Source organism: Balearica regulorum, chromosome 10 (assembly GCF_011004875.1).
Source record: "Balearica regulorum gibbericeps isolate bBalReg1 chromosome 10, bBalReg1.pri, whole genome shotgun sequence".
NCBI classification, from domain to species: domain Eukaryota; kingdom Metazoa; phylum Chordata; class Aves; order Gruiformes; family Gruidae; genus Balearica; species Balearica regulorum.
This window is the reverse complement of record NC_046193.1, coordinates 24,222,714-24,246,758: the sequence shown is the minus strand read 5'-3', so window position 1 is coordinate 24,246,758 and position 24,045 is coordinate 24,222,714. Positions and strand designations below refer to the sequence as shown.

The following is a 24,045-nucleotide window of genomic DNA, read 5'->3' as shown; positions in this document are numbered from 1 at the left end:
ACCACATGTGAGGCATCTGATCCAACTCCAGTTTGTGCTAAAAATGGACATTGTGCAAGAAAGCCTTCTCAGGGGGAAAAAAAAAAAAAAGAGGAAAGAAAGTCAAGTCTTACCACGAGGGCCTGAAGACTTAGGCATGTTACATAGCTAATTAATGGTGAAGAGCTCCCGAGTGCCAGCACGCCGCCCTTCCCGGGGGTGCCTGGCAGGGAGGTGCCCGTCACCGCAGGCTTGTCCATGGTCTGTGGTGGGGCCGGTGGCCGTCCTGCGGCCGGGGCGGTGTGGACGATGCTGGTGTGAGCCATGAGCTGGCTTTCCTGTGCCGTGCGGCCCTGGCCTGCCCCGCGAAGGGAGGAGGAAGGACAGGGACGGATGGGAGCGGGTCTGCGGGCCGGTGGTGGCCCTTTGCAGAGCTGACAGGCCACCAGCTGAATCTGTGTTTCCATCCACCTGTGGATAGGTCCTCAGCAGGGGCTGACATTGCACGCTGGGTTTGCAGTCCCCCTCCTTGCCCCACATGCTCAGCCTGAAGCCGTGGCAGTGAAGACCATCACGGCACTTTCTACCACAGCCTGTTTCCCGTTTCTGAAAAGCAAACACTTTCCGTACTAGAGCGCAATAAAGAGTTGATTTCCAAGAGACTTTCACATCATATGTGCTCCACAGTGAGGGTGAGGGACCTGATCAGAGGAGAAACCATACTGCCTGCTGAAATACGGAGGAGGAAGAGAATGGATCAGACAGAAATGTCCGAAGAGGCCCTTTCACTGCCCCAGGCAGACACCAGCTCAGCTGTGCAAAGGGACGGGGGTTCTCGGTCCGGATCAGCAGAGCCGGGATCTTCCCCGCTGCACAAATGAGCACAGAGCCGCTGCAGTCAGACAGACAGCACCTCCTTACACGCGGGCTGCTTTCAGCTCAGGGCTGTGATTTAAACACTAGCGATAGTCAAACGCCTCCCATGTGCCTTGCGTTCCTCTGGATTAAACTCTGTTGCCTTCAGAGAGGCATTTCATGGTTAAAAAAAAAAAGGCTGCCCGCCTGCCTGTAGCACTGGTCTGTCAGACGTGTGACGATGGGTCTGGTTTTCATTCCTGAATTATCCCCATTAATCACAACATCTATTCGAAACAGCTGCTGCAAAGGTCCCTGCCGTTGTGCAGTGGAAAAATTCCAAGTGCTTGTATTTTCCCTTGTAAGTCAACGCTACATGCTCGAAACATTTGTTTCGTATTAATGCTCTGCCTAACAGTCCGTCCATTTGTGTTTTGGGGGAAAATGATTTGAAGGAGCTGTCTTCAGCTGGGAAGGAGCTGCAGGCCACAGTCACTAGTGGTCTGAACATGTGGAGGGCACCTGAAGGCAATGGAGTCACCACTGTGACGGGGAGGTTTGGCTCGGTGCGTGCAGGAGATACGATGAAGAACTAGCAGGAGGCTTGCTGCTTGGGACTCGATTCAGAGGAAACCTGCAGCATTTGCACAGTCGATGCAGACCTCCGTTTCTGCAGAACTGAGTGAGAATCGTAGCTAAAATGGTCCATGTCTCTACTTTCTGCTACAGGTTTGGTGGAAAATGCTGCAAAAAAAGTCTTCCCCATGAGATACTGTGGTACCATTGTGCCTGGCTCCTAACAGGATCAGGGGACCAGGAGTTAAAGGAAAATTAAGGTCCTGAAATTCAGCTTTTAGGTCTGAGTCCAAGCTTCCCAAAGTTCTGCATGTGGGATGGAGCAGAGGTTTGGTTCTTCACAGAATACAAATAGATAATGATCCCAGAATTAGCAGGCATTTGGGATAAGCAGCTGTTTTCTGTGCTTTTCCCACCCCAGCCTCTCCAAGACATGTTGGAAATGGCTGTAACGTGTTCCTGGGAGGACATCTCTAATGACTTGTCAGCCTTGTTAATAGGGCAGCAACATGTGAATCCAGTCTGTGCTCTAAACCTTTTTTTTTTCCCAAGCATATAAAAACCAGGCCCTCCCACGCTCATCGTGCGTGAAACAGTTCAAGTAATGCCAGCCTGACCTGTGCTTTCCATTACTGCAAAGTTATTTCAGTGCCCTGGGTAGCTTTAAGAGCCCGTAACAGTTCAGTCAAAAATGAAAATGAAGTCTCATTAAAATACATTCACAATAGGAGGAAAAAAGGCCCCAGACTGTGTTTTTTTTAAGTATTTTTTGTTCTGAATCAGCACTGATCTCTTCTAGTTAAACTTCCTTTCTCCCAACTAGCCAAGTCCAAAGACAGTTTTGATTTGTTTCCAGATGAGTTTTCCGAACAATGCTTGAGGTTTCCAAGTTTGCCATTTTATCTCTAGTCGCTGCCTGCCAGCCCTTCTTTCCCCTCTTTGAAATTTGCTGTCTGATTAGCACTTTTGCAGATTGCCATAACATCCCGCAGTTCCTGCGCCTGAAAGCCAAAAAGCCAAACAGAAATAGTATCTCGCCGTCAGAGCGCTGTCGTTATTTCCCGTGCAGCCAGTCCTGGGGCTGATGCCGCTCATGCACGCTGCAGCGCACCCGAAACGCCCGCAGCTCCACTTTGCATGGCTTTGCATGTGCGGGAAGGTGCCACGCGGTCAGCCCCGACCCGCGTGGCCTGCGCTATTTTGAAGCCGTAAAGAGCTCCTGTATCAGCAGGACTCACACTTTTCTAATGTTTTTGGAGGCAGCCGCGTAGCCGTTGGCAGCCCCCTCACGTCTCTGCAGCCAGAGCTGCAGCCGGGGCCAGAGCTTCCCACGGCAGGGATGGGGCAGGCTCCAAAACCCGGCGCTGAATTTAGCCGTGGTTCGTCCCTGCTGTGTGCAGGGACATAAACAGAGTGCGACACCAAGAGAGTTCTGTTCGTGGCAGGGCCATCATCAGGATCTGTCAGCACTTGTGTAGGGCCACCGTGGCAGTGCTCCACGTTCACATCACGGGGAAAGCAGGTACTGCAGCCTGGGGGTGTCTCCGTGTCAGTGTCATCCCCTTGCTTGTTCTCTCGTACTCCTGCCTTTCTCTCAGAAGCTAGCTCTTTGTGCCTGCTGACACTTTCTCCACTCTGTCTGTGAGCCTAAACTTCTCCACGTCCCCACGACTTCACATCTTTCTCTGCTTTCTGGAAGCCACGCCTTCCTCCATTTCCAGCACCGGCAGCTCTGCTGCTGAGCCTGTTTTATGCTGTGTGCTCACAAGGAGCATTGCAGGAAGTTATTAAGCCCCGGCAGAAGACCCAAGGAGCTTCCCTGTGTTCAAAAAAAAGTTGCCCTTGGAAAACAAAGCGGGTGCACCATTGGCACAGGTGGTGCGTGCCCACCTACAGCCCTGCTGTAGTGTCTCACTGTCAACTGCGCTGAATGAAGCTGAATCAAAATTGACATCAAGCTAATTGCTTTAGCAATTATAGGGCAATTAGAATAGAAGAATCACCAAGTCTTAATTAAGAAGCAGATTGAACAGGATTTAGCAGCTCCTAGCTGAGAAATACCAAATCATTTGATATCTGTTGTCTTGAGTAAGATTTCAGATGGCAGCAATGTTAGTGAGGGTTGTGTACGATGCTCAGAAAGTACATGAATGTGCAATAATTTGCACTTGCCTCGTTGAAAGGAAATTGCACATGAACATTAGGGAGAATGGGATGTACTCCAGTACTGAAAAGTTTCTTAAGAAAATCACTTATGTTTTACTTGCACATCAGCGTAGCAGACAGAAGCGAATCAGAAATCTGGCATTAAACCATGTAGCTGAACCGCATCAGAAATAGCTGGTCCTTGTTATGTTTTTTGTTTTCACTGCAGCAGTGTCAGAATTCACCTCTCTCCCGTAAGATGAAGTCTGATAAATGTGAGGAGTTAAATGGTGTTTGCTTGCTGTCGCATGGGAACAGCTTGTTGACCCTGATCCTTTCTGTTTTGCTGTGATCGGGGCTCTGCTGTGGTATGAGAAGTATGAACGCTAGTTCCCAGAGCCACAGGCACACGCAGTGGACTCGCTTCCATGGATTTCAATGGCAAACCAGGCAGCGCAAAGAGGTTTTCGGCTGATACCTTCATGAGAAAGCTGAGCGCCCAAATATCGCTGGAGACCTGGATTTTTGTGCACATCAGCCCCATCGTTGTCCTGCTGAGTGCCGTACGTTGTACAGTCTGCACCCTGTCAGATTGCAAGAAACATCTCTGTACTGGAGTACGCCAGATTCTCCCTGAAGTTTGTGTGTAATTTCACATGTAAATTAATGCACATTTGTATTTTGCTGAGCATCATGCATGCACGTACCCACTCACCACAGCTACACATATGCCCCTACCTTCTGAGCAGTACCCAAGCACTCTATGCCCGTGAGACAGCAAAAGCTGGCATAGCCTGTTGGTAGCAATCCACAGCCCCGTAGAAGTTGGATGGGGTATGTTGATGCTGACAATCACAGTTCACCCTCTCTGAAAATCGCCTGCGGCTGTTGTCGGCTGTTACGTCCTCTTCCCCGTCTGCGCTGTCACGTTGCCACAAGTCTGAAAACTTCCGAGCAGCCTCAGAGAGATGCTGGTGGGAGTTGGGTGGGCGACGGCACTGAGCAGCCGCCGGGGGTTCACAGCACCTGGCGTGGACCAGTCCTGCTCCCCGATGTGTGGAGGCACCGTCAGTGTCCATGCAGAGCCCACCCCTGCAACACCGCTGGAAGGAGTTACTGCCACCAGGTCCCGTTTGCTTACTTGGTCTTCTTTCCTTCCCCCCAGGAGACCGTCGGAGAGCCCTTCTTCCTCTTGATCTGTGCGATCAAACAGCAGATTAACAAAGGGTCCATCGATGCCATCACAGGGAAAGCCAGGTACACCCTCAATGAGGAGTGGCTTCTGAGGGAGAACATCGAGGCAAAGCCAAGGGTGAGTACCTACACCCCTGGGTCTGACAGACGCGTACCCTGTCAGACTGGTTGTGCAAGTGGCTGATTTGGTACCCATGCAGGTATGATAACCATGTAAATTATACACCTGCGTGGACACCGTGCTGCTGTCTAAGCACACGACCATAGAACAAGGCTCATAATGACTGTTTGTTTTCATGTCCGTCCCGTGGTGGATCAACTAAGTGCCTCAGATTAGGGGTGGAGGGAGGTAAGAAAATTTGTTCTGCCGTATTCAGAGGGTTAAAGCAACAGGTTTACTGTTCCCGGCAAAGGAGCATCTTCACTAGCAGCAAACCTGAGTCCTGGGGTGAGGGCTTTGCCCAGGGCGCTACAGGAGTGGTGCTGAAAACAGTTCTGCAAAAGGCCTCCTGTGGGAACAGGGCAGACGAGGGCTGTGCGTGTGAACGGCTCGGTTCCCTCGAGTGCCTGACACAGAATTCAGCAGATGCCTTTCCAGAGCCTGGGTCAAATCCTGCTTTCAATTACCTGGCATAAATCTGGAGTAGCTTCACTGAAGTCAGTGGGTTACCCCAGATGTGCATCACCATAACTCAGAGCAGGTTCGAGCTCCACATCCTCTGCAGATTCCTGTTACCAATTGACCTGTAAATTTACAGTGCAGAGTGAGAGGGGTTAGCAGCAGGGCGCAAAGTATTAGCTTTCTCGGCAGAAATGGTTACTTCATAAGTCTGAGCAAGGGAAGCGTGGTTGCTTCCTACTTTGTTTGGAAGAAGAGAAACAAAAGTGTACAGGATATGTTGGAGGAAGGAGAGCAATGCAGGGTTAGTGCTAACTCACCGGCAATTCCCCGCATTGCTGATAACTGAACCTCTGCTTTAAAAAACATCTGCATAGTATGCAATGCGAAAAACCATCTTCATTTAGTGCTACGGAGAAAACTGGACTTCATCTGTGCATTCACATTGTTCTCAGTCAAGGATGCTGACTCTGTATCCTGACACTTAAAAGCAGCATTTGCAAAGAAAAGGTCTCTGCGCATCAGGGGTAAGGCCCATTAGCAAGGCAGTGTGAGAGGAGGTTGCAATGTCGCTCCCTGTGTCCTCCTGGCTCCGTCAACAAACAGGGGCCTTCAGCCCCGGGGACTATAAATCAGTGCCTCTCATTAGCAGAAAAGTGTATATGACCGCATTTGTTCAGCCTGACTTCCAGCAGCATGGCGCCCAGAGCACACCAGCAAGAGCTGTGCGGGTGCCGCAGCCTCTCTGCATCCTCGGGAGCCAGCAGAACTGGGCAGGTCACCCCTAACTCGGTCTCTGCCCGCAGAACCTCAACGTCTCCTTCCAAGGCTGCGGGATGGACTCCCTGAGCGTCAGGGCCATGGACACAGACACACTCAGCCAAGTGAAGGAGAAGATTCTGGAGGCCTTCTGCAAGAACGTCCCCTACTCCCAGTGGCCAAGGGTGGAAGACGTCGACCTCGGTAAGGACCAGATGCATTGGACCAGCCAGTCCTTAAACCCAGACGAAGCACCTGGTGTTGCACGGCAGCTCTTGGTGTCTGTCAGAGGGCAGTGGGTGACAAGAGCACTGACAAGAGGGCAGATATCAGGCCTGAGAATGATCTTCAGGAATGAGCGATGGGACCAGGTACTGGTGGGCAGGAATAACTGGGCAATTAACGGGAAAGAAGCTTTAGGAAGGCCCAGGTGGAGCAGAGGGATGCTTGGATTTGCACCCTTTAAAGCCTGTAATCTTAACTCCAGAACAGGTACCCTCTGAAACACCCTTGAGCCTGCAGATAGCTTGTTAACAGATTCAGATCTGTCATTTGTCTACCCAGTGGCCAACTCCTCTCAAAATTTAAAAAGGATCCCAGCCCAATGCTGGTAAGAGAAGCCCACGCTGTCTGTGGTGCCTTCGTGCCATGCAGTGGGCCGTGGAGACGGACCCTGGCTGGCAGCAGTCGCAGGGCGTGATGTTCTGTGTAGCCAGTGCCAAAGGCAGTGTCCGCAGAAGAATGCCCTGGGCTGGAGCAGTGATGGGGCCCCGCTCCTCTCAGCTGGTGCACGTGGCATGTCCCCCGTTCACTGATACATGGCCAGCTCTGCCCTGCGGGGAGCTGCCACCAGCCTTCAGTGGCCATGTACGGGCCACGCAGCATCTCACCCACTCCACGAGGCAGGTCTCACACAGCCCCCAGGGGCGAGCATGGGAGAGGGGAAGGGGAGATGTACTCCTCCCTGTCTCGCAGAGCAGAGCCTTTGTCACCTCTCCCATCTGCATCCAGGTCTGCCCTAGTCTGGAAATCCCCACTCCAGGGCCTAACCTAAACATCTGCTCTGGTTTCACGCAGCCCTGGAGGCCTCGGCAGTGAGGCTGTGCAGCCCCTGAGTGCTGTGTGGCCGGTCTGTGGAGCCCCAGGAGTCCCAGGAGCCCCAGGCCCCGCTGCACGTGCCTCCTTCGGGCTGGTGTCTCACTTCTCCCTTCTCTGTGTTCAGAGTGGTTCGCCACCAGCACTGACAGCTACATCCTCCGGGACCTTGATGACACCTCGGTGGTGGAGGACGGCAGGAAGAAACTCAACACATTAGCACATTACAAGGTAAACCTGCCGGCACTGCAGGAAAGCTTTGCTTCCTTGGAGCCTGCCTGGCCTCAGGGGTGAGCTGCGGTTCCCCCTCCAAAAACAGGATTATCAGGAACAAGCAGGGAGGTTGCCATAGCTCCGTGAGAGCTTCCGGGGAATAGACATCTGCCCTGGCGAGAAGCTCGTTAATATTGCAACACACTGAAACTAATTAAACACTCTTCATGCAAAACAAGTTATTACTGACAACAGAAAGAGGAGGAAAAAAAATCTCCTATTCCCAACGGCCACCAGCTTGGCTGATTAGTATCACTCTGCTCTTGATCTGTGCTCCTGCTGAAATCACTGGCACAATTGTCGTTGCCTGCCCTCAGAGCAGGGGCTGGGGATGCCATCGAGGAGCAGAGGCCAAAACTGTGGGGAAATGTGGCAAATCAAATTGTTTCCTTGACCATTTTTCCTCTTAAAATTAAATGAAACCAGAAATTCATATATGATTTCCATATTCCCTAGTATGCCTTGGAGCATAATCCTCACTGGTCTGTAACAGCGCATGGAAAATCAAAAACGGAGCAGAATACTTATTAATATTATTATTTGTGTAACAGCCATGCCGTGGAGCCCCACTGCTGGCATGGTGCCCCGCGACACCAAGAGCCGCAGCTCAGAGAGGTGGTACCTGCGCCCTGGGTCCAGGCTCCTTCTCCCCTTCCAGGGAAACTCAAAACAGCATCTGCACAGTGTAACACTTTCCTCTTAAAACCACCTGGTCTCAACATTCAAAAATGGATCCTGGATACATGTATTTGCCTGATTCCTGTCGGATTTGAGAACCTCACTATCTTGCATTTGGATTTAAAAAATCCTTTCCATGTAGGGCAGTGCCGTTACTGCTGGTTTCCACACTGGGGAGCAGGGGCAGGGCAGGCGCAGAGGACATTTCTGGCAGAGCAGTGGTTGCACCAGTGTCCCCCAGCTCCCAGGATCTCCCCAGGGCCTTTCCTGGCTCCGTGCGAGGCACCATTAAGGCCCTGTCACTGATGTCTGCTCTTCCCTTCCTCTGCAGATCCCCGAAGGGGCGTCACTGGCCATGAGTTTGTCAGACAAGAAGGACACCACGCTGAGCAGAGGTAATGTCTCACCTCTCTTCCCCTGTTGCTGGTGACTGGGCAGAAACACTTCTGGTTTTAGAGGGGCGTCTCTGGCCAGGGATGCTGAGAGCCAGCTGCCAGCCCCCTTGCCCAGACCTTGGGGTGTGGTGTTGGCCTGTGCAGGGCTGGCGTTGGTGTTACCAGCACTCGTAGATCACCCCTTTGTAGTGGCACATTGGGCAGAGCTGGGCATCGGTCGGGCCAGCTTTGTACCTGGAAGACACTGAGCATGGCCTGGGACTGCCGCCACCGGGTGAGCTGGCCTGCTGGCAGCCCGGGGCGTGCTGAGGAAGCCCTCCAGGTCCTGCAGGGTCTCCACTGCTCTCCTGCAAACCCCCTTAGACTGTGGCGTACGTTTGGGGCAGAGATAGCCATGGAGCGGAGGAGAAGTACCTCCCTCCTTCCTGCGGGGTTCCCCCTTGCTATGGCTGAGCGATGTGCCCATGCTCCCTGCGGGGACTGCAGGTCTGAGTCCTGCCATGCAGGCAGCGGCAGCGCAACCGTCCCAGGTGGGACCAATGGCGTGACAGACAGGCGGAGTGGAGACAGCGCTTTAATGACTGCCGTGCATGGTGGCATTGCCTGAACTGCAGCCAGCACCCAGGAGGAAGAGGAGTGTGGGGACCTGGAAGCTGAGTTTCTGCGGGGCGTGAGCAGAGCAGGCATGCCGGCCCGCAGGCGGCCGGGATTGTATTGGCCTCGGCACGAGGATATCCATGTCTGAATAGCCCTGTCCATTGCTGCCATCTCTGCACGGCTGCGGCAGGGCTGTGCACTGCCCCTTCCCCTCACGGCGAATGCTCCCCACGCAGCGCAGGCAAGGGAGCTCCAGCCAGACGGGGGGGGACGGGCAGCAGGTTGAAGCTGCAGTGGCCACTGGATAGGTTACAGGTCCCCGAGTGTAGGACTGATCCTGGAGAGCGGGCAGCTTCCACACTTCTAACTTTAAGGCTTGTCTATGTCACTTGCAAAAAAGTAGGGGTTTGTGCCCACTTTTCCTTCTGTAAGAGAAATGAAGGAGGTCTGGGAAGTATAGATTGCTGATACGCACACTGCAGGAGATGCAAGTGTCATGCTTGTGGGTTTGCTTTAAACATGTGTTATCCAGTGTCCTGCTTTCTCCACTTACTGGAGTGCCGAGTGCTTTCCCAGCCCTTAAGCTAGAGGCGTTTGCACCTTTCATCTCACATCCTCACTAGGGTTTTGCAGTCAATCTGTGCCAACAAAGTGAAAAAATCTAAACCCACTGGATTGGAAAAGTGCTTTCCCTCCCAGTTACATATATGCAGTTTCTTGCCAGTGTATTTTGAGGTTTCAGGTCATGTAGAGAATCAAAACAGACCAAGGAAGATGGAGTTTCACCCCGTCTCCAGGCTGCCCGCACCAAGCCTGTGTCTGCAGTGGGAGTGCTCCCTGCTGGAGGAGCTGCTCGGGCTGGGATGGCCCAGGGCGTGCGGGGCATCACGATGCAGGAGTGGCCCTGTGCTGATCCTGCTCTTGCACCCTCCTGGGTCCCTCATAAAACACCTCTTAGGAGTCCTCAAGTCCTCCTTCAAGTACTTCCTGAGGTACTCCCCACGCACCCCAGAAGGTGATAAACACCACCAACACAAAAACGCTGAGGTCGCTTGGGGTGGGAACACCAGCTCAGTGTTGGGGTTCTTGGGGAAAGCGAAACACCAGGCGGGTTTTCTGTTTGGGTCCCCTAACTGAGCTGTATGTCTCTCTCTTATGCTTCACAGTGAAGGATTTGGACACTGAAAAGTACTTCCACTTGGTAAGTACCACGCTCCTGGCTGCAGAGGCTGGTGGCTGCATGGTGGGGGGGGGCCAGGAGCCGCTCTCCTCTCCTGCCCTGTCAGGGGAGCCCTGCTGGAGAGCAGAGCCATTCCTCCAGGATGCCCGCTCTGCAGCATGGCACCAGTACACCAGGGGACAGGTCACAGCGGCGGTTCCGCTCCCCCAGACCCTTCCTGCCGCCGTGATAGCGAGGATGCTGGCGGGGTGCGGGCGGGCGGCGTGGCGAGGCACTGGAGGAAGAGGTCCTTGCAGTGGTGCCGGAGTGCCCATCTCATCTGCGTATTTTGACATATTTCACCTTTACAATGACGCCCCGTTGGCAGACAACGGAAGCTGTTGCTTTTGTCCCTACAAACAGGGCCAAACAGGCCATTTGGTCTCTGGCAGCAGCCGGCCCCTGCGGCACTGGGGCAGGCAGGCCCTGGGCTGTGGTGAACCCTCGGCCAGGCAGGGGGGCAGGTTGTCCAGAAAGCACTAGGAGCAAAGAGGTGACCAGTCAGGCTGTGTGTGCAGCGGTCCCTTGTCTTCTCCTGCACCTAAGTCTCTGGCTCCTGTTTTTTCAGTGTATGTGATGAAAGAGGAGAAAATCTTCTCAGCCTCGCTGATATTAACTTAATTCATCTCTGTGGGCTGGAACATCAGATGTGATGAACAAGCTGGATCAGGGCTCGTTAGTCTTCTCCAGAGAAGCTCAAAGAGGCGCAGAAAGGTTATCTATAGACAGGTTTTAGTACTATGAGATATAATAAAAAATTACCAGGATGGCAAAGTAATTGTGCCAGATCTAGCTATCAGCAGCCAGAGAGCTCAAGAACATGGTTGGAGCGTGGTGCAGCGCTGCCGGCAGCACCCTGCGCAGCCTTGGTCAGGTCACCTACCAGCAGCTCCTGGCATGCCGCCTGCTTCCCAGGGCTGGGGAGATTTATTAGTTCCTGCTTGTGCGCCACGCTGGAAGTACGAAGTGCTAAACATTGCTAAAAGCTGTTATGAAAAAAAGTGTTATGGACAACAACAATATTTTATAGACTGATTTTTTTTTTTCCTCTGCTAAAGTTTCTGTGCTCAAATAGCGTACAAACACACAATGCGTGCATGCACATGCACGCACGCACACATACATGCAGAGCAAGGAGGGAGAAGGGATGGGAAACCAAATGTGCACATGTGAAACAATGCCAAGATGGACTTAAATGGCTTGCTAGGTCATTATAGAGCAGTAATTAACTGACCTGACCAGTGGAATATTTATTTTTGTTTTTAAAAAGGCCAGGGTAGGAATATTGGCTGATCATTCTTGCAGTTTTTCCAAATCTTAAGGAAAGCTGGTTTCCACGGAAGCCTTGTGTGTTGCTTCTGAGAGCCTAAACTGCAGCCACACAGGAGTACTGCACAGAGACCAGGAAGGCGAGTAGACTAACATGCAAAGTGAGATTGATTGTTTCATTTTCTTTGTCTAGCTTGAGAGAGGCAATAAAGAGCGCAAGAGAAACAAATGTCAGAAAAACTGAGCATTATGAATCACTTTTTTAAAGCCATATAAGGGTGTATTTATAACGCAGTAACTACTTTTTAAATTAATTTTATATACAGTTGAAATTCTATACTTAAAGGAAAATTCAGTGTGACACTTCCAGAGAGAAGTGCTCTGAACATGTGTTTTATATCGGACCAGGTTCTCCCAACTGATGAATCGGTCGAACATAAGAAGTCCCACAGACAGAGCCATAGGAAGAAAGTCCTACCGGAGATCTACCTGACCAGGCTGCTCTCCACAAAGGTAGGAGACGGGATGCCCCCGTTCGCGGCAGGTGGGATTATTGTTTGTGGTCTGTAGTGAGAAGCCTGCTCTAGGGAAGGAGCACTGCAGGGCCGGTTGCTCTCGAGAGGCAGTGGGACTCTTCTGTCCTGGGCAGCTGGAGCATGTTTAGTGAGTCTGCTGGGCACCGCTGGCTCCTTGGGTTCCCTCCAGCTTGCCAGCTCGCCCTCTGAGCAGCAGTGCTGCTGTGTGAAGCCCCACACGATCTCCCCAGGCTGGTCTGGGGTCTGTGCACATGAAAGGGGTGCTGACTGCCTCAGGGCTCATGATGCACAGTTTAGACCTGAACCCATCTCGCCAGCGAGAGATCCTGCTGGGAAAGGAGATGGAGATGCTCAGCTCTGGGAGCAGGGAGAATGTCTGTGTGATCTTAATTCAGATTTGAACTTCCCCACTCTCTGCGAGTGCTCAGCTCCAGCAGTTGGGCTCCCAGCCCATCTTTAATCCCAGCATGATGCCTCACTGGAGCAGAGATCACAAGAATGGCCAGCAGTCTCCAGTCTTCTTTGTATTTACTGTGCAGAACAATCACAGATGTGAGATCCTAGCAGTAAGAAAGAAAAATCTCGATGCCAAAAGAAATTAAACCCAAATGCAAGCTAATTATATTGCTATGCACAAACAAACCTTTCCCTCCCTGCTTCATCATCCCCTTTCTCTTCTGATTTATCCAACTGGCAGCAAAGGATTTCCCCTTGTGTGCAGCAGCCGCAGCCCCTCACACTGTTTTCCTGGGCTCGGGTGCTGCTGCTTTCCCCAGTCTCCATCGTGTGCGCTTGTCCCGCAGGGCACGCTGCAGAAGTTCCTGGACGACTTGTTCAAAGCCATTCTCAGTATCCGAGATGATAAACCACCTGTGGCCGTGAAATATTTCTTTGACTTCCTAGAGGAGCAAGCAGAGAAAAGAGGGATCACAGACCCTGACACTATGCACATCTGGAAGACCAACAGGTTTGGAAGAGGAAATCTCTTCTTTCTTTCCTTCCTTCCATCTCTCAGGAGCAGCAGCTGCAAAGCCCTGGTGTCCTGGACTAATCATGAGGTTGCTAAAAGTAGAAGAGGGATTTGCAAAACAGGATGGGTGGTGGAGGGGGCAGCAAAAGATGAGGCCAAACACAGTCTTGGAGAGCTTTGAGCAAACACAGAGCGCAGGGGAATGGCGAGCTGGAAGAGGAGGCATAGGCAGATAAAGGGCAGAACAAAGTGGCACACTAATACGAGTAATTAAAGGAGAACCAGAAGAGGGACAAGATGATAGGAGACAGCAACGGTGTTAGCTCCAAGCACTGGAGATCTGAGACAGAGTCCAAAATCATGTCAGGTCTTAAAACATCATGGAGATTTTTAAAACAGCATATTTGGCTCCTTTTCCTTTGCTTTCTGGCTTTTCAGCCCTTGGGTGCACTTTTCCCAATTTATCTCTGTAACCAAGCTGAGACTCCAGGGTATTCACAGGACTCCAGGAGCTGGTGCTGTGACAGTCGCATGCTGGCGGGCACCACAGCACTGGGGACCAGCCGGGAGCTGTGCTGAGGGACCAGATGAGCAGCAGGAATGGGGTGGGGCAGCCAAAGTGAAGGGAGCAGGGGAGAAACCAGAAGATTTAACTGGGGAGAGCAGGGATCTTGAAGGGAGCGTCAAGGAGAGACTCAGCGCTTCTGAGGCTGCAGGGACAGTAACTGTTTCCAGCCCAACATGTGAAAATTAAAAACAAATTTGGCTGGGATAGCAGGCATGCAGACACAACCACTGAGCTACAGATTTGCCTACCCTTCGTTACCTTTAATTGCCAGTAGAGCAAGACTTATAGCAGCTTTCACTCAGCTGCTGAGGAGGGATGGTAGGAAGGGTGAGCAAAATACTGAAACTGCGTTGTGGCCAAATGAGCAGTGAAATAACTGGAGGAGAAAATGATGAGAGCGCAGAAAAAAAGACACATGAAATGCATTTCACGGGGCCGGGCTTACCATCAGAACCAGATGACAGTTACTGTCGGGGAAGAAGGAGAAGGGGCTGACACCATTGCTACAGAAAGCAGCGAGCCTGGTTCAACAGCCCCACACAGGCAAACCTGCAGTGGCTCAGGGAGATGCTGAAGGAGTGAGGGTACACACTCACCTAGACAAGGCTGTACACAAAGTCTCCTGTGTCGCAGGCATCAGCCTGAAGAAATGTCTTCGGGTGAAGACATGCGCCTGCCCCTTTAGATAGGCAGAGGGCCATACGCTACCAGAATGTGATTAAATAGCAGAGCCTTGCTCCTCTCTTTTTTCCTCTCTACTATTCAATTTCTACTACAATCTGTCCTGCGTTTCCTCCCCGCTCCCTCTGGAGTATACCCAGTGTGTGTTCTGGCTTGTTTCCTTCGCAGCCTACCTCTGAGGTTTTGGGTCAACATCCTGAAGAACCCGCAGTTCGTCTTTGACATTGACAAGACAGACCACATCGACGCCTGTCTCTCTGTGATAGCCCAGGCCTTCATTGACGCCTGCTCCCTGTCTGACCTGCAGCTGGGCAAGGTACCGTCCAGAGAGGACATCTCACTGCGGCTCGGGCTGTCATGGCCACGGCCCAGCGCGGGTGGGAAGGGACTGTCAGAGGTCACCCAGTCCAACCTCCTCCAGCAGCAGGGTGCCTGGGAGCCACTTTTGCTCAGGTTCATGCGCTTGAGTTTTGGCTGTCTCCAGGGATGAGGTCTATCCCTCCCTTCCCCACCACTTTGTTCAGGCTTGAGCTTGAAATTTGCACCCCCTCTGCCGCAAACAGTGGTCAGGGAGTGGGAACACGCCGTCACAGGCAGGATGGACAAAGGGCAGGGCCCCAGCTTAGAATGCTCAGAGGATGGAGGGAGACCCAGCCGCTGGCTTGTGTGCTCAGTGTTACCCAGTGGCCGTATGAGCTGTTCCGTGGTCCCAGCAGAGCACCCGGCTTAGCACAGTGTCCGTAACGCTTCCTGACGGGGCTGAGCTGGTGCCCAAGCAGACGAAGAGTCTCTGCTGTTGGCTCAGGCAGGGGTGTAACGTGCCAAGGCGAGCACAGGTGCATGTCAGCTCTGCTCTGGGCGCAGGCACAGGGCACGGGCCGACTCGGCATGGGAGCCCAGCTCACTCATTTATGGCTGGTTTAGGGACAGCGTTAGTCTAACAATCCCTAACAGCAGCTGAGGGACGATGGAAACTCCCAGTGGCAGGACAGAAAATGATGTAGCTTCAGGTGAAGCTTTAATCATCGCTGTCAGTGGTTTCTGCACAGCTTCTCACCTAGGAGAGCCATGAGAAGCTCAGGAGGTGAACCAAGCCTTCCTGAACACGGGCTGCACCTGCCCAGGCAGCACAGACCCGGCCTGGCTCCTGTGGAGGTGTGGGGACTGCCCAGGGCCTTCCCGTTGACGCCATCCATCAGCACGTGGGAAGCTCTTGGGGGGCGCTGCCGTAGCCCTGCCTGTGGAGCACTTGGTGCTCCCCTCTGGTGGCAGTGTCTCCATCACACGCTGGCCACCTCCAGCGCGTGGTCAGAGCCCGGCGGACTCGGCACGCCTGCCCAGGAAGCTACGCCTGCTCCGGGCACAGGCAAGCCTGCGCGGGCCAGGTCTCCCACGCACCATCCTGCGGGGCTGGCAGGCAGCGAGACGTCCAGCGCCATGTTTTCTGTTCTCCCACTGCCTTGGCTGAGCACAGTGTTGACATTTGAAACTTCCCGACTTAAATAAGTTTTATTAAGAAATGCTGTAAATCATCTCCCGCCGCCCCCCCGCCCCAGGGGCTGGCGGCAGCACGGTGTGTGACGTAGAGGGGACCCTATGGAGAGAGGGGCAGGAGACTGGCGCTGCTCAGTGCATCCCTCAGACTGAGAGCAACAGGAAGCCTTCACTGGGAGAGGTTAACACTGGAGGAAGATCTAATGAGCGCTTGATTTTTTTGTTTGTTTGGGTTTTGTACTTTTTTTTACATGTGTTACGAAACACCTACAATTTGTCCTTGTCGAGCTGTGGATGAGGGGAAGAGGGGTCAGCTGGAGTCAGACAGCAGATGGAAACATTTTTCAGGAATACAATAGCATAAGTGAAGGAATTGTTGAGTAATGTGGGAAGAATAAATCCTCAGCATAAAAATCAGCTTGCATATACATGCAGTATATTGCTGAATGTTTTCCAGACTGGATTCTTCCCCGGTTTCAGCATTTTGCTCTTGATGCTGCAAATGTGAGAGCAGACTCAGACTCCATACATCTACAGTGTGCAAGCAGTTAATAAACCAGTATCCATCTCTTCATAATACAGAGAAATCAGACACAAATTTAAAAAGAACTTAGAAAAGAGGCAGCATGGGTTTCTTTTGTGTTTCCAAGGGGAAAAAAAAATGTTGTGAGCAGACTCTGTAACTTGGCTATATTCCTGTAATGCCTTGTCATTGGGTTTGAAAATAAACTGCTGTGGGATCTGGTGCCACAGCCTGGTGCCCATTTCCCGTTTCCCCTGCAGCATTAGCCACGCTACATCTTGCAGCAGCAGATTGCAGTTACCTCGGGCTTCCTTATTTACTGCCCAGTGCAGCTGAAGATGCTGCCTCCACCGCTAGAGCCCTGCCATGCTTGTCTCCTCTGGAGATCCCTCCTCCCCTCTCCACCTGTCAGCACCAGGAGCCCTCCCGCATCCAGTGTCGGGGCGGCGGGACACGTGCATCTTACTCCCCTCTGTGTCCCGGAGCCTGGGGCTGTTTCCCTTGGGGATGCAACGCTAGGCTAGTCAGCCAAGTTCATTCCCGGGGTAATGATATCAGCAGGGCAGGATTGCCTTGAGGTTAAAATCATTCATGCTTGTGTTTGCAAGGAGTGCAGGCAGGGTTATGCCTTCACTGGTACAACCCGATCGTGTGGCTGGGAGGTTAAGGCTGCTTTGTCCAAGCTGACATTAATCAAGAGAACTCAGTATTTTCTGTTAATTACTTTACACGCACTCAATATAGGCCAGGCAGGCTGGGTTAGCCAATGCAAAATAAATCAAAGCTACATGAAAAATCCAAGAGCAACATTTCATCTGACAAAGTTCAGCTTGTAAGAGAGCTTTGTTCTTCGGCTTAAATCAAGCTGGCTGCTCAAGAGACCTGAGCAAATGCATGCAGAAGCCCTTCCCTTGTTACCAATTTCCACACACAGAGCCACAGAGCACAAGTGTTTTATCTAACACAGTTGTGCTACACTCATCTGCAGAGCATCACCCGGCAGCAAGCCACCTCGCCTGACCCTGTGCATGCTTTTTAGCCTGCCCTTGCTGCAAATTAAAACACATTCACACATAGATGACCTTCACTGCCATTGTAGCTAACGAACGTTTAGCTCATGCTAGGAAGAAGGGCAGAGGGACCATGCTGTGGCCCCACAGGCGGGTGGTACCTCTCTGCAGCACCTTGATGTGTCTGAGCCAGCGCCTCTGTCATTAGCTGTTTTGTGCCTCGGTGCCGTCCCACCACACTCCCGTCTGTGGAAAGTGAGGACCAAAGCCATAGCTGTCTCCTGAACCCAGCTGTAGCTGAAGTCGGTGTCTGACGGTTAGCACTTTGGTCAAACAGGATAAGGAGTTTTCAGCCAGGAACAACACGGTGTGATTTTGGTATCTCGCCCTCACTCTAGGACTCCCCGACTAATAAACTACTGTATGCCAAGGAGATCCCTGAGTATAGGAAAATAGTGCAGCGATACTACAAGCAAATCCACGACATGCCCCCGCTCAGTGAGCAGGAAATGAACGCCCACCTCGCGGAGGAGTCGAGGGTAAGGCACGCTGGGCTGCAGCGGGTGGAGGGGGGGGCTTGGCTGGAGCGTGCCCCCATGCCAGGGATGGGGTCGGGTCTGCAGGCTCCATGCCCTGCCGGAGTGAGGAGCACTGGTCGTGCTCTGCTCCGGCTGACAGCAGGAGTCTGGGAGCAGCTGGGAACACAGATAGGCTGCAGTCAGCTACTGCTTAGGTGCTGGAAGGAGCAAACAAGAAAGGACATTTTGCCTCAAACTTCCACACACAAACTTCATCTGACCTAATTCCAAGCATCTTCAATTACTGCCAGAGCTGCAGTAAACACCCACGAGTTAGCTTGAACCTAACTAGCTTTGGCACCACTGGGAGTTGAAAGCAAAATTCAGTGCCAAAGAGCCAGGAAGTTTGGAAAAGGATCTCTGCAGTCCCGCAGCCCCCCGGCCAGCTGGCCCCCGGGCGCCAACTGCCAGGGCCGGCCACGAGTCCCAGGCAGCCCGCTGGCAGCCGGCCCTGGCAGCTGGCCCGGGTGCGGGATGCCGTCCCTAGTACCAGCTACGGGAGCTGGCAGCTGCGCTCCGGATCCGAGTCCTGCCAGCGATACACCACAGCTTCCTCAAAATCAAACCATCTCCCCGCAGCATTTTCGCTTCAGGCACCGAGCGGGTTTTTTTCCCTTGCCATTCCTCTACCCAGCTCTTGCACTGCCCCATCCTTCAAAATGGCTTTGAGCACAGAGGGGTAAACAGTGCTGTCAAGCGTGGGCATTCAAGGCTGGCTTTAAAAAGACAGACTGTTTCTGATGCAAGCAAATGTACCTTCCTTAAAGGAGTAAGTCAAAAGTCCAGCCGCATCAATGCAACAGTAACAAAAACAGCCAGGCAAAACCTTCTTTTAATCTAGGTAATGCCTGCTGATTGGGCTTGAACTCACTTGCTGCATCACGACAATATTCCTCCCCTCTTTGTTCTGTCTTTATAAAGAAATATAGGAACGAATTCAACACCAACGTCGCCATGGCTGAGATATACAAATACGCCAAGAGATATCGCTCCCAGGTAAGTGGGTTCAGCTGCACTTGGGCCCCAGTGTACCTGCGGAGGGAATATCAAACGGTACGTTGTAACCAAGCGGTCAGACACCTGCATCCAGTCCCACAGAAAAGAGATTATTGGGTTTTGCATAATCCCACACATACATGTAATGTATGCACACACAGATGCACCTGCTCTCCTATCCCTTGGCTGACGAGTTCTTGGAAGAGAAGGCCAGCTATTCCTGGCTGTTTTTAACAGTGTTTGGCTAGGCCGGACTGAAGCAGGGCTGCCCAATGCGTAGACCCACAGATGCTTTCAGGAAGGCAGAGCACGCTGACACAGTCCACACCCAAAATAACCTGCCACCCACTGCCCCCGGCTGGCTCCTGACCCCCTGCACCCCCCAGCTGTGGGCTAGCTCTGTGCCCCGAGCTTTATTATTACAATGGTTTTCGGTAGCACCCCCCACCCAGGGACTCGCCTGTGCCCTGGAGCGGCCGGAGGGTGCTGTGGGGTGTGAGCATGGGGGCCGTGGGGCAGGGTGAGATCTGGACTCAGCAGGGCTAGCGGGTGGGCACCCTGTCCGCACTGCCTCAGCCACCCACCTGCCCGCGTCTCCTGCAGATCGTGGCCGCCCTGGACGCCAACCCCACAACGAAGCGCACCCAGCTCCAGCACAAGTTTGAGCAAGTGATTGCACTCATGGAGGATAACATCTACGAGTGCTGCAGCGAAGCCTAGGCCAACTGCAGCCCTGGAAATGACCTTCTCCGCAGTGCCGTAGGAAACCTGCCTTCAGCCGCGGATACACCGTGGATCACCTCCGCCAGGGTCATTTTCAAACCAGCCTTGTGGTGGGGGTGGGCCTGGCCCGTGGCTGAAGGGCTCCCTCACCTAACAAGAAGCCACAAGACATCTTTCCAAGCAGCTCAAAAAACATCTGGTCTGCACTGTGGCACCCATAATTTATTTGCTGTTGCCAGCCAGAAGTGGAGACATGACACTTGTGGCAAGCTCAGTTCACCACTTCCCTCTGATCAGTGCCCAAGTGGTCAGCAGCTCCCTGCATCCCTGTTTGTGGGTCCTCAGGACGAGAGACGGGGCTGCAGAAACTGTAACAACGGACGCAAAGCAGAAGGGTAGCCTCAGGGAGTAACGAGCAGACACAGCAAAGGCCATCGGAGCAACGCCTGAGCTCCCTTACACACCATCCTTCCGACATCCTTGTTTTTCCAACACCAGGGACTCTTATCAGCTGTTCACTATCTGCTGCATTCTGTGTATTTTTGTGCCTTTTAATTTTTGTACTGTATGTGTAAACATAACCACTCCTCCATCTGAGACTTGGGCAGCATGGGGAACTCGGGGCTGAGGCAAAGCAGTTGCTTACCAAGAAGCTAAGGCATGGTGAAAGCACTTTATCCCCTAACGGAGACAGCTGTTACGGAGCCAGAGGGAGTGTGTGATGTGTTAGCGTGGGAAGGGCTGCTCCTCCTTCCCCAGGTTCCTATACCCGTGTGCACAGTGAGCAGGGCAGGAGTTGGAGTGGGTCGGCTGGTCACAGGCATGGCTTCTGCCCAGCGGCTGAGGGCAAGGACTCGTGCCTGGCGGCCCAGCCTCCCATCACATCTATGGTGCTGCCCCAGCTCAGTCCCAGTAACGCCGCTCATGCCAAGAGGGGTCAGCTCCTGGTGACAGCCCTCTGACAGAGCGGGCTTGAGCCCTGTGCAGGGCAGAACACTGGGTAGCATCTTCCCTCATTCTGCCCCACACACTCCAGCATCTTCCTGCCATCAGCACCGAAAACAAGGTCAGTGCTACAGTGGTGTCTTCCTAAAGCAGCTTGTTCTGCTTGCTTCGGACCCAGCCACCATGGTTGTCACCTGAGAGCAACCAAGAGCACGCAGTTTTGCTGTGTGTCCGGTCTTTTATTCGGCCCATAAAGGCAAAGGGACTGGGCCCCATCCCCTGGCAGCACCATGCTTGCTCCCACAGGCCAGCACCCCGAGCTGCAAACAAAAGTGGAAAGTGTCCCGCACTTACACTGGGGTCAGCAGGCAGGGTCCCATCGTGCAGATAAACAGAGCTCGCCCACGACCTAGAAACTTCACTGCCGTCCTGCGGCATCTGCGCTGCGGCAAAACCCCCGTCCCAGCCTGGTGGCCCATTCTCCTTTCTGCAGCCAGGGGAGCCGAGACCACTCTGGTCTTCTCCAGCATCACACAGGCCCCTCTGTAGAGGCTGGACCGCAGCTAACGCCACATGCTCAAAGCCAGCATTCACGTGCAGGCAAAGGCAACCTGCCCACAAAAGCTAAACCCAGCCGTAGCCACCGTGTTTTCAAACTGCCAAATAGAAAAGAGAAAAAAAAAAAAAAAAGAAAAAAAGTTACTACCTCACTCCAGGCAGGGTCCGGCTAAGGTGAGCCTCCATTACTCATCCAGCTGGCAAGGATGCAACCTGGTATTAGATGACTTTGGTCCACCAAAACTCCTCCTGGGTGACTCACTGCCATGGACAGGTGGCCTCCATCCCATTGTTTCCAGTAATGCCACATTTGTCAGAAATTGGAACATCAGAATTGTGTATGTGTATATAGATATCTATTTTAAAACAAATGATAGACTTTATCCAGTATGTTAAAATGGGGGGTAGGGAGGGGAGGGAAAAGGGAAGAACAGAGGTGGGTTGTTTGTTTTTTTTTTTAAAGAGAACTACAGAAAAAGTACATACACTGTGGAGGTTTCAATGTCTTTGCTGAGGATGTGGCTTCAGAATAGAAACTCTAAGAATGTAGCTGGGCTACATTTTATTTTGAAAGTGATTTCACAAAAAGTTCTTGAATTTCTTTTAGAAACTGTGAATAGCTGCCAGAGATATAAGCAGGCCCAGCACAGGGAAGGTCAGGGTGAGAAGGACCAAGGTAGCAGAGAACGTTGAGCTTGGCTGGAGGTGGGGAAAGGGGCATGGAGCAATAGCCCCATGTTGTTAGGAGGAAAGGATACAGGTGAGCCAATAGTATAGTTTGCCTCCAGGTGACGTGACTGGGCTGTGTATTGAGGCCTATTGCTTTATTATTTAATTTTTTCCAAAGCAAAAAAAAAAAAAAAAAAGTAGTTGCTACAACCATTTTAAAGGAACAACTTTAACAGAGCAGAAGCTTGAGGGTTTGTAGTGTTGCCTTGAACCCCCAAGCCCTTTGTAACATGTTTTTAAACTTTGGCACGTGTTGTGGGTGTAGTGCCCTTACCTGCTGTGTAGTGGAAGTGGCAGACTCTTGGAAAAGCTTATCTTTGTAATAAAACAAGGTGCTGAAATCTGTGCAGTGAAGTTCCTGCCCCTGTGCAAACAAGGGACACACAACATTGTGGAAGATACCTACGGGTGTGCGCAGCGAGCTTTGCATGTACAAGACATGCTTTGCTCAGGGCTGGCAGCTCAGCTGGTAACACCTTGTTTCCATGCGGGAGGGGATTTTACCCCTCTGGGCTGCAGAGCCCTGGTTTCCAGCAGAGCAGGCTGTGGCCACACACCACTCCTCTTACCCGGTACCACAGCTCCCGCCAGAACAGGAGGTGGCACGGGACGGGGAAGATCCATGTGAGGACACAACCAGGCGCCCGAACTGACTGCATGCTGTGCTGCACGCATGAAGGACAGTGAGACAGCGGTGCCCATGGCCGGGCACCCTTACCTCTGCCAGGTGCTGGCACGAGACAGTGTCTTCTCCCAGCCCTGGGGAGCCCAGCGCCTGCTCTGCACCACAGCTGCTGCCAGCCCTCGAGGCTTCTGGCTTCAGCTCCGTGACACCAGCCCAGCCCATAGGTCCTAATAACCATGGCATTGCTAAATCCTCTCTCTTCCACCTCCCCCAGTAAAAGCTGCTCTTTCCAGACACCAGAGGGATTTTCTTTTCCCCCTAGAAAGTTGATTCTTAGTAAAGCTAAATCCAGCCATTAAACAATTTGCTCTCTCAAAGCAAAAGAGCCTTGTGTTTCACACAAAGTACCTGGTGAGAGAGGACGCAGCTCCTGCCTGGTTCCGTTACAGGACGTTTCCACACAAGTGAGTAGCACTTTGAGAGACTGTCATCAAAGAGCCAGGTGAGCTCTGCTCAGTTACTACTGCGGTATCCTCCACCCTGTCCCTAGGGGAATACAAGTTTCAGCTCCATTAAAGATGGATCAACATGGCCAAGGCTAAAGTTTAAAGAGAAGTTAGTTTGCTCAGCTCTTGCTTAAGCCCCAAAGCAAGGCCAGGAGCCTTGGAGGGCATTGGCAAGGCCAGCTGAAGATTAGCAAAATCCTCTTTAGGAGGAGAGTTTTACTTCCACTTATTTTCTCCTGCCCAGGAAGACTGTAACCCCTTACATTATCAGGCTGACCTTCAGAAGGGCTCTGTTCTGCACAGCGCAAGAGAAATTCAGGCATTTGAAGCTATTAAATGAAAGTGTTGATATGTTGACCCATAGGAGCTAGCAAGGCAGGTTTAGAGGGGGTAACTGTGCCACAGACAGATAACAAGAACACGAGCAATGCTGCAGTCTATAGCAAACACCCAAAACTCCTTTTTTGAGCCCAAAACCACTTCCATCTTCCTCTTGCCGTGGCTAGAGCACAGGCAGCTCCCCCAGCACTGGGGACCCTTGCCCACTACACGTACCCGGACCTGCTGCCCCAGCACTCCTGTAATCCCAGCTCAGCCAGGCATTAGCACAAGGGCAGCCAGGAGGGTGGAGAGCTGGACACCTACCCCACACCACAGCCTCACACCAGCAGGAATGGCCAAGCCTGAGCTTCGCAGTGCCCAGGGGTGCCACCGTGCTCTGCCCCATGGGTCCCAGGGCCCTGCCCAGGCCATCAGCCATCACCCAGCACTGGGGCTCACCACCAGCCTGCACACACACAGCCCCCCAACCCCAGCACCCCCACCGGCACTGCTGGCCAGCCAGCTGTGTCACTGCAGCCTGCAGCTGGGTACACGTGGGGACACAAGAGCAGGCACAGCAGGCAGCAGCACCAGCTCACTGCCGTGCCACGCAGGACAAGGGCAGGGCT

General features: G+C 52.6%; 2 protein-coding genes across 3 annotated transcripts in view; both read left to right on the top strand.

The window, feature by feature from the left end:
* PLXND1 (plexin D1) overlaps positions 1-21,375 on the top strand; it is an 82,748-nt gene extending 61,373 nt beyond the window's left edge. For both annotated transcript variants that reach the window (XM_075762540.1, XM_075762539.1), the window contains exons 26-36: positions 4,721-4,867; positions 6,175-6,331; positions 7,350-7,453; positions 8,505-8,568; positions 10,332-10,366; positions 12,062-12,166; positions 12,993-13,156; positions 14,577-14,724; positions 17,834-17,974; positions 18,935-19,009; positions 19,613-21,375. In XM_075762540.1, coding sequence (XP_075618655.1) covers positions 4,721-4,867; positions 6,175-6,331; positions 7,350-7,453; positions 8,505-8,568; positions 10,332-10,366; positions 12,062-12,166; positions 12,993-13,156; positions 14,577-14,724; positions 17,834-17,974; positions 18,935-19,009; positions 19,613-19,729 — 1,257 coding nt within the window. In that variant the 3' untranslated portion in view covers positions 19,730-21,375. The remainder of the gene's footprint in view (positions 1-4,720; positions 4,868-6,174; positions 6,332-7,349; positions 7,454-8,504; positions 8,569-10,331; positions 10,367-12,061; positions 12,167-12,992; positions 13,157-14,576; positions 14,725-17,833; positions 17,975-18,934; positions 19,010-19,612) is intronic.
* Positions 2,519-24,045, top strand: part of RPL32 (ribosomal protein L32) — an 81,526-nt gene continuing 59,999 nt past the window's right edge. The window contains exon 1 of the mRNA XM_075762547.1: positions 2,519-2,524. The gene's annotated coding sequence lies outside the window, so the exon portion shown is untranslated. The remainder of the gene's footprint in view (positions 2,525-24,045) is intronic.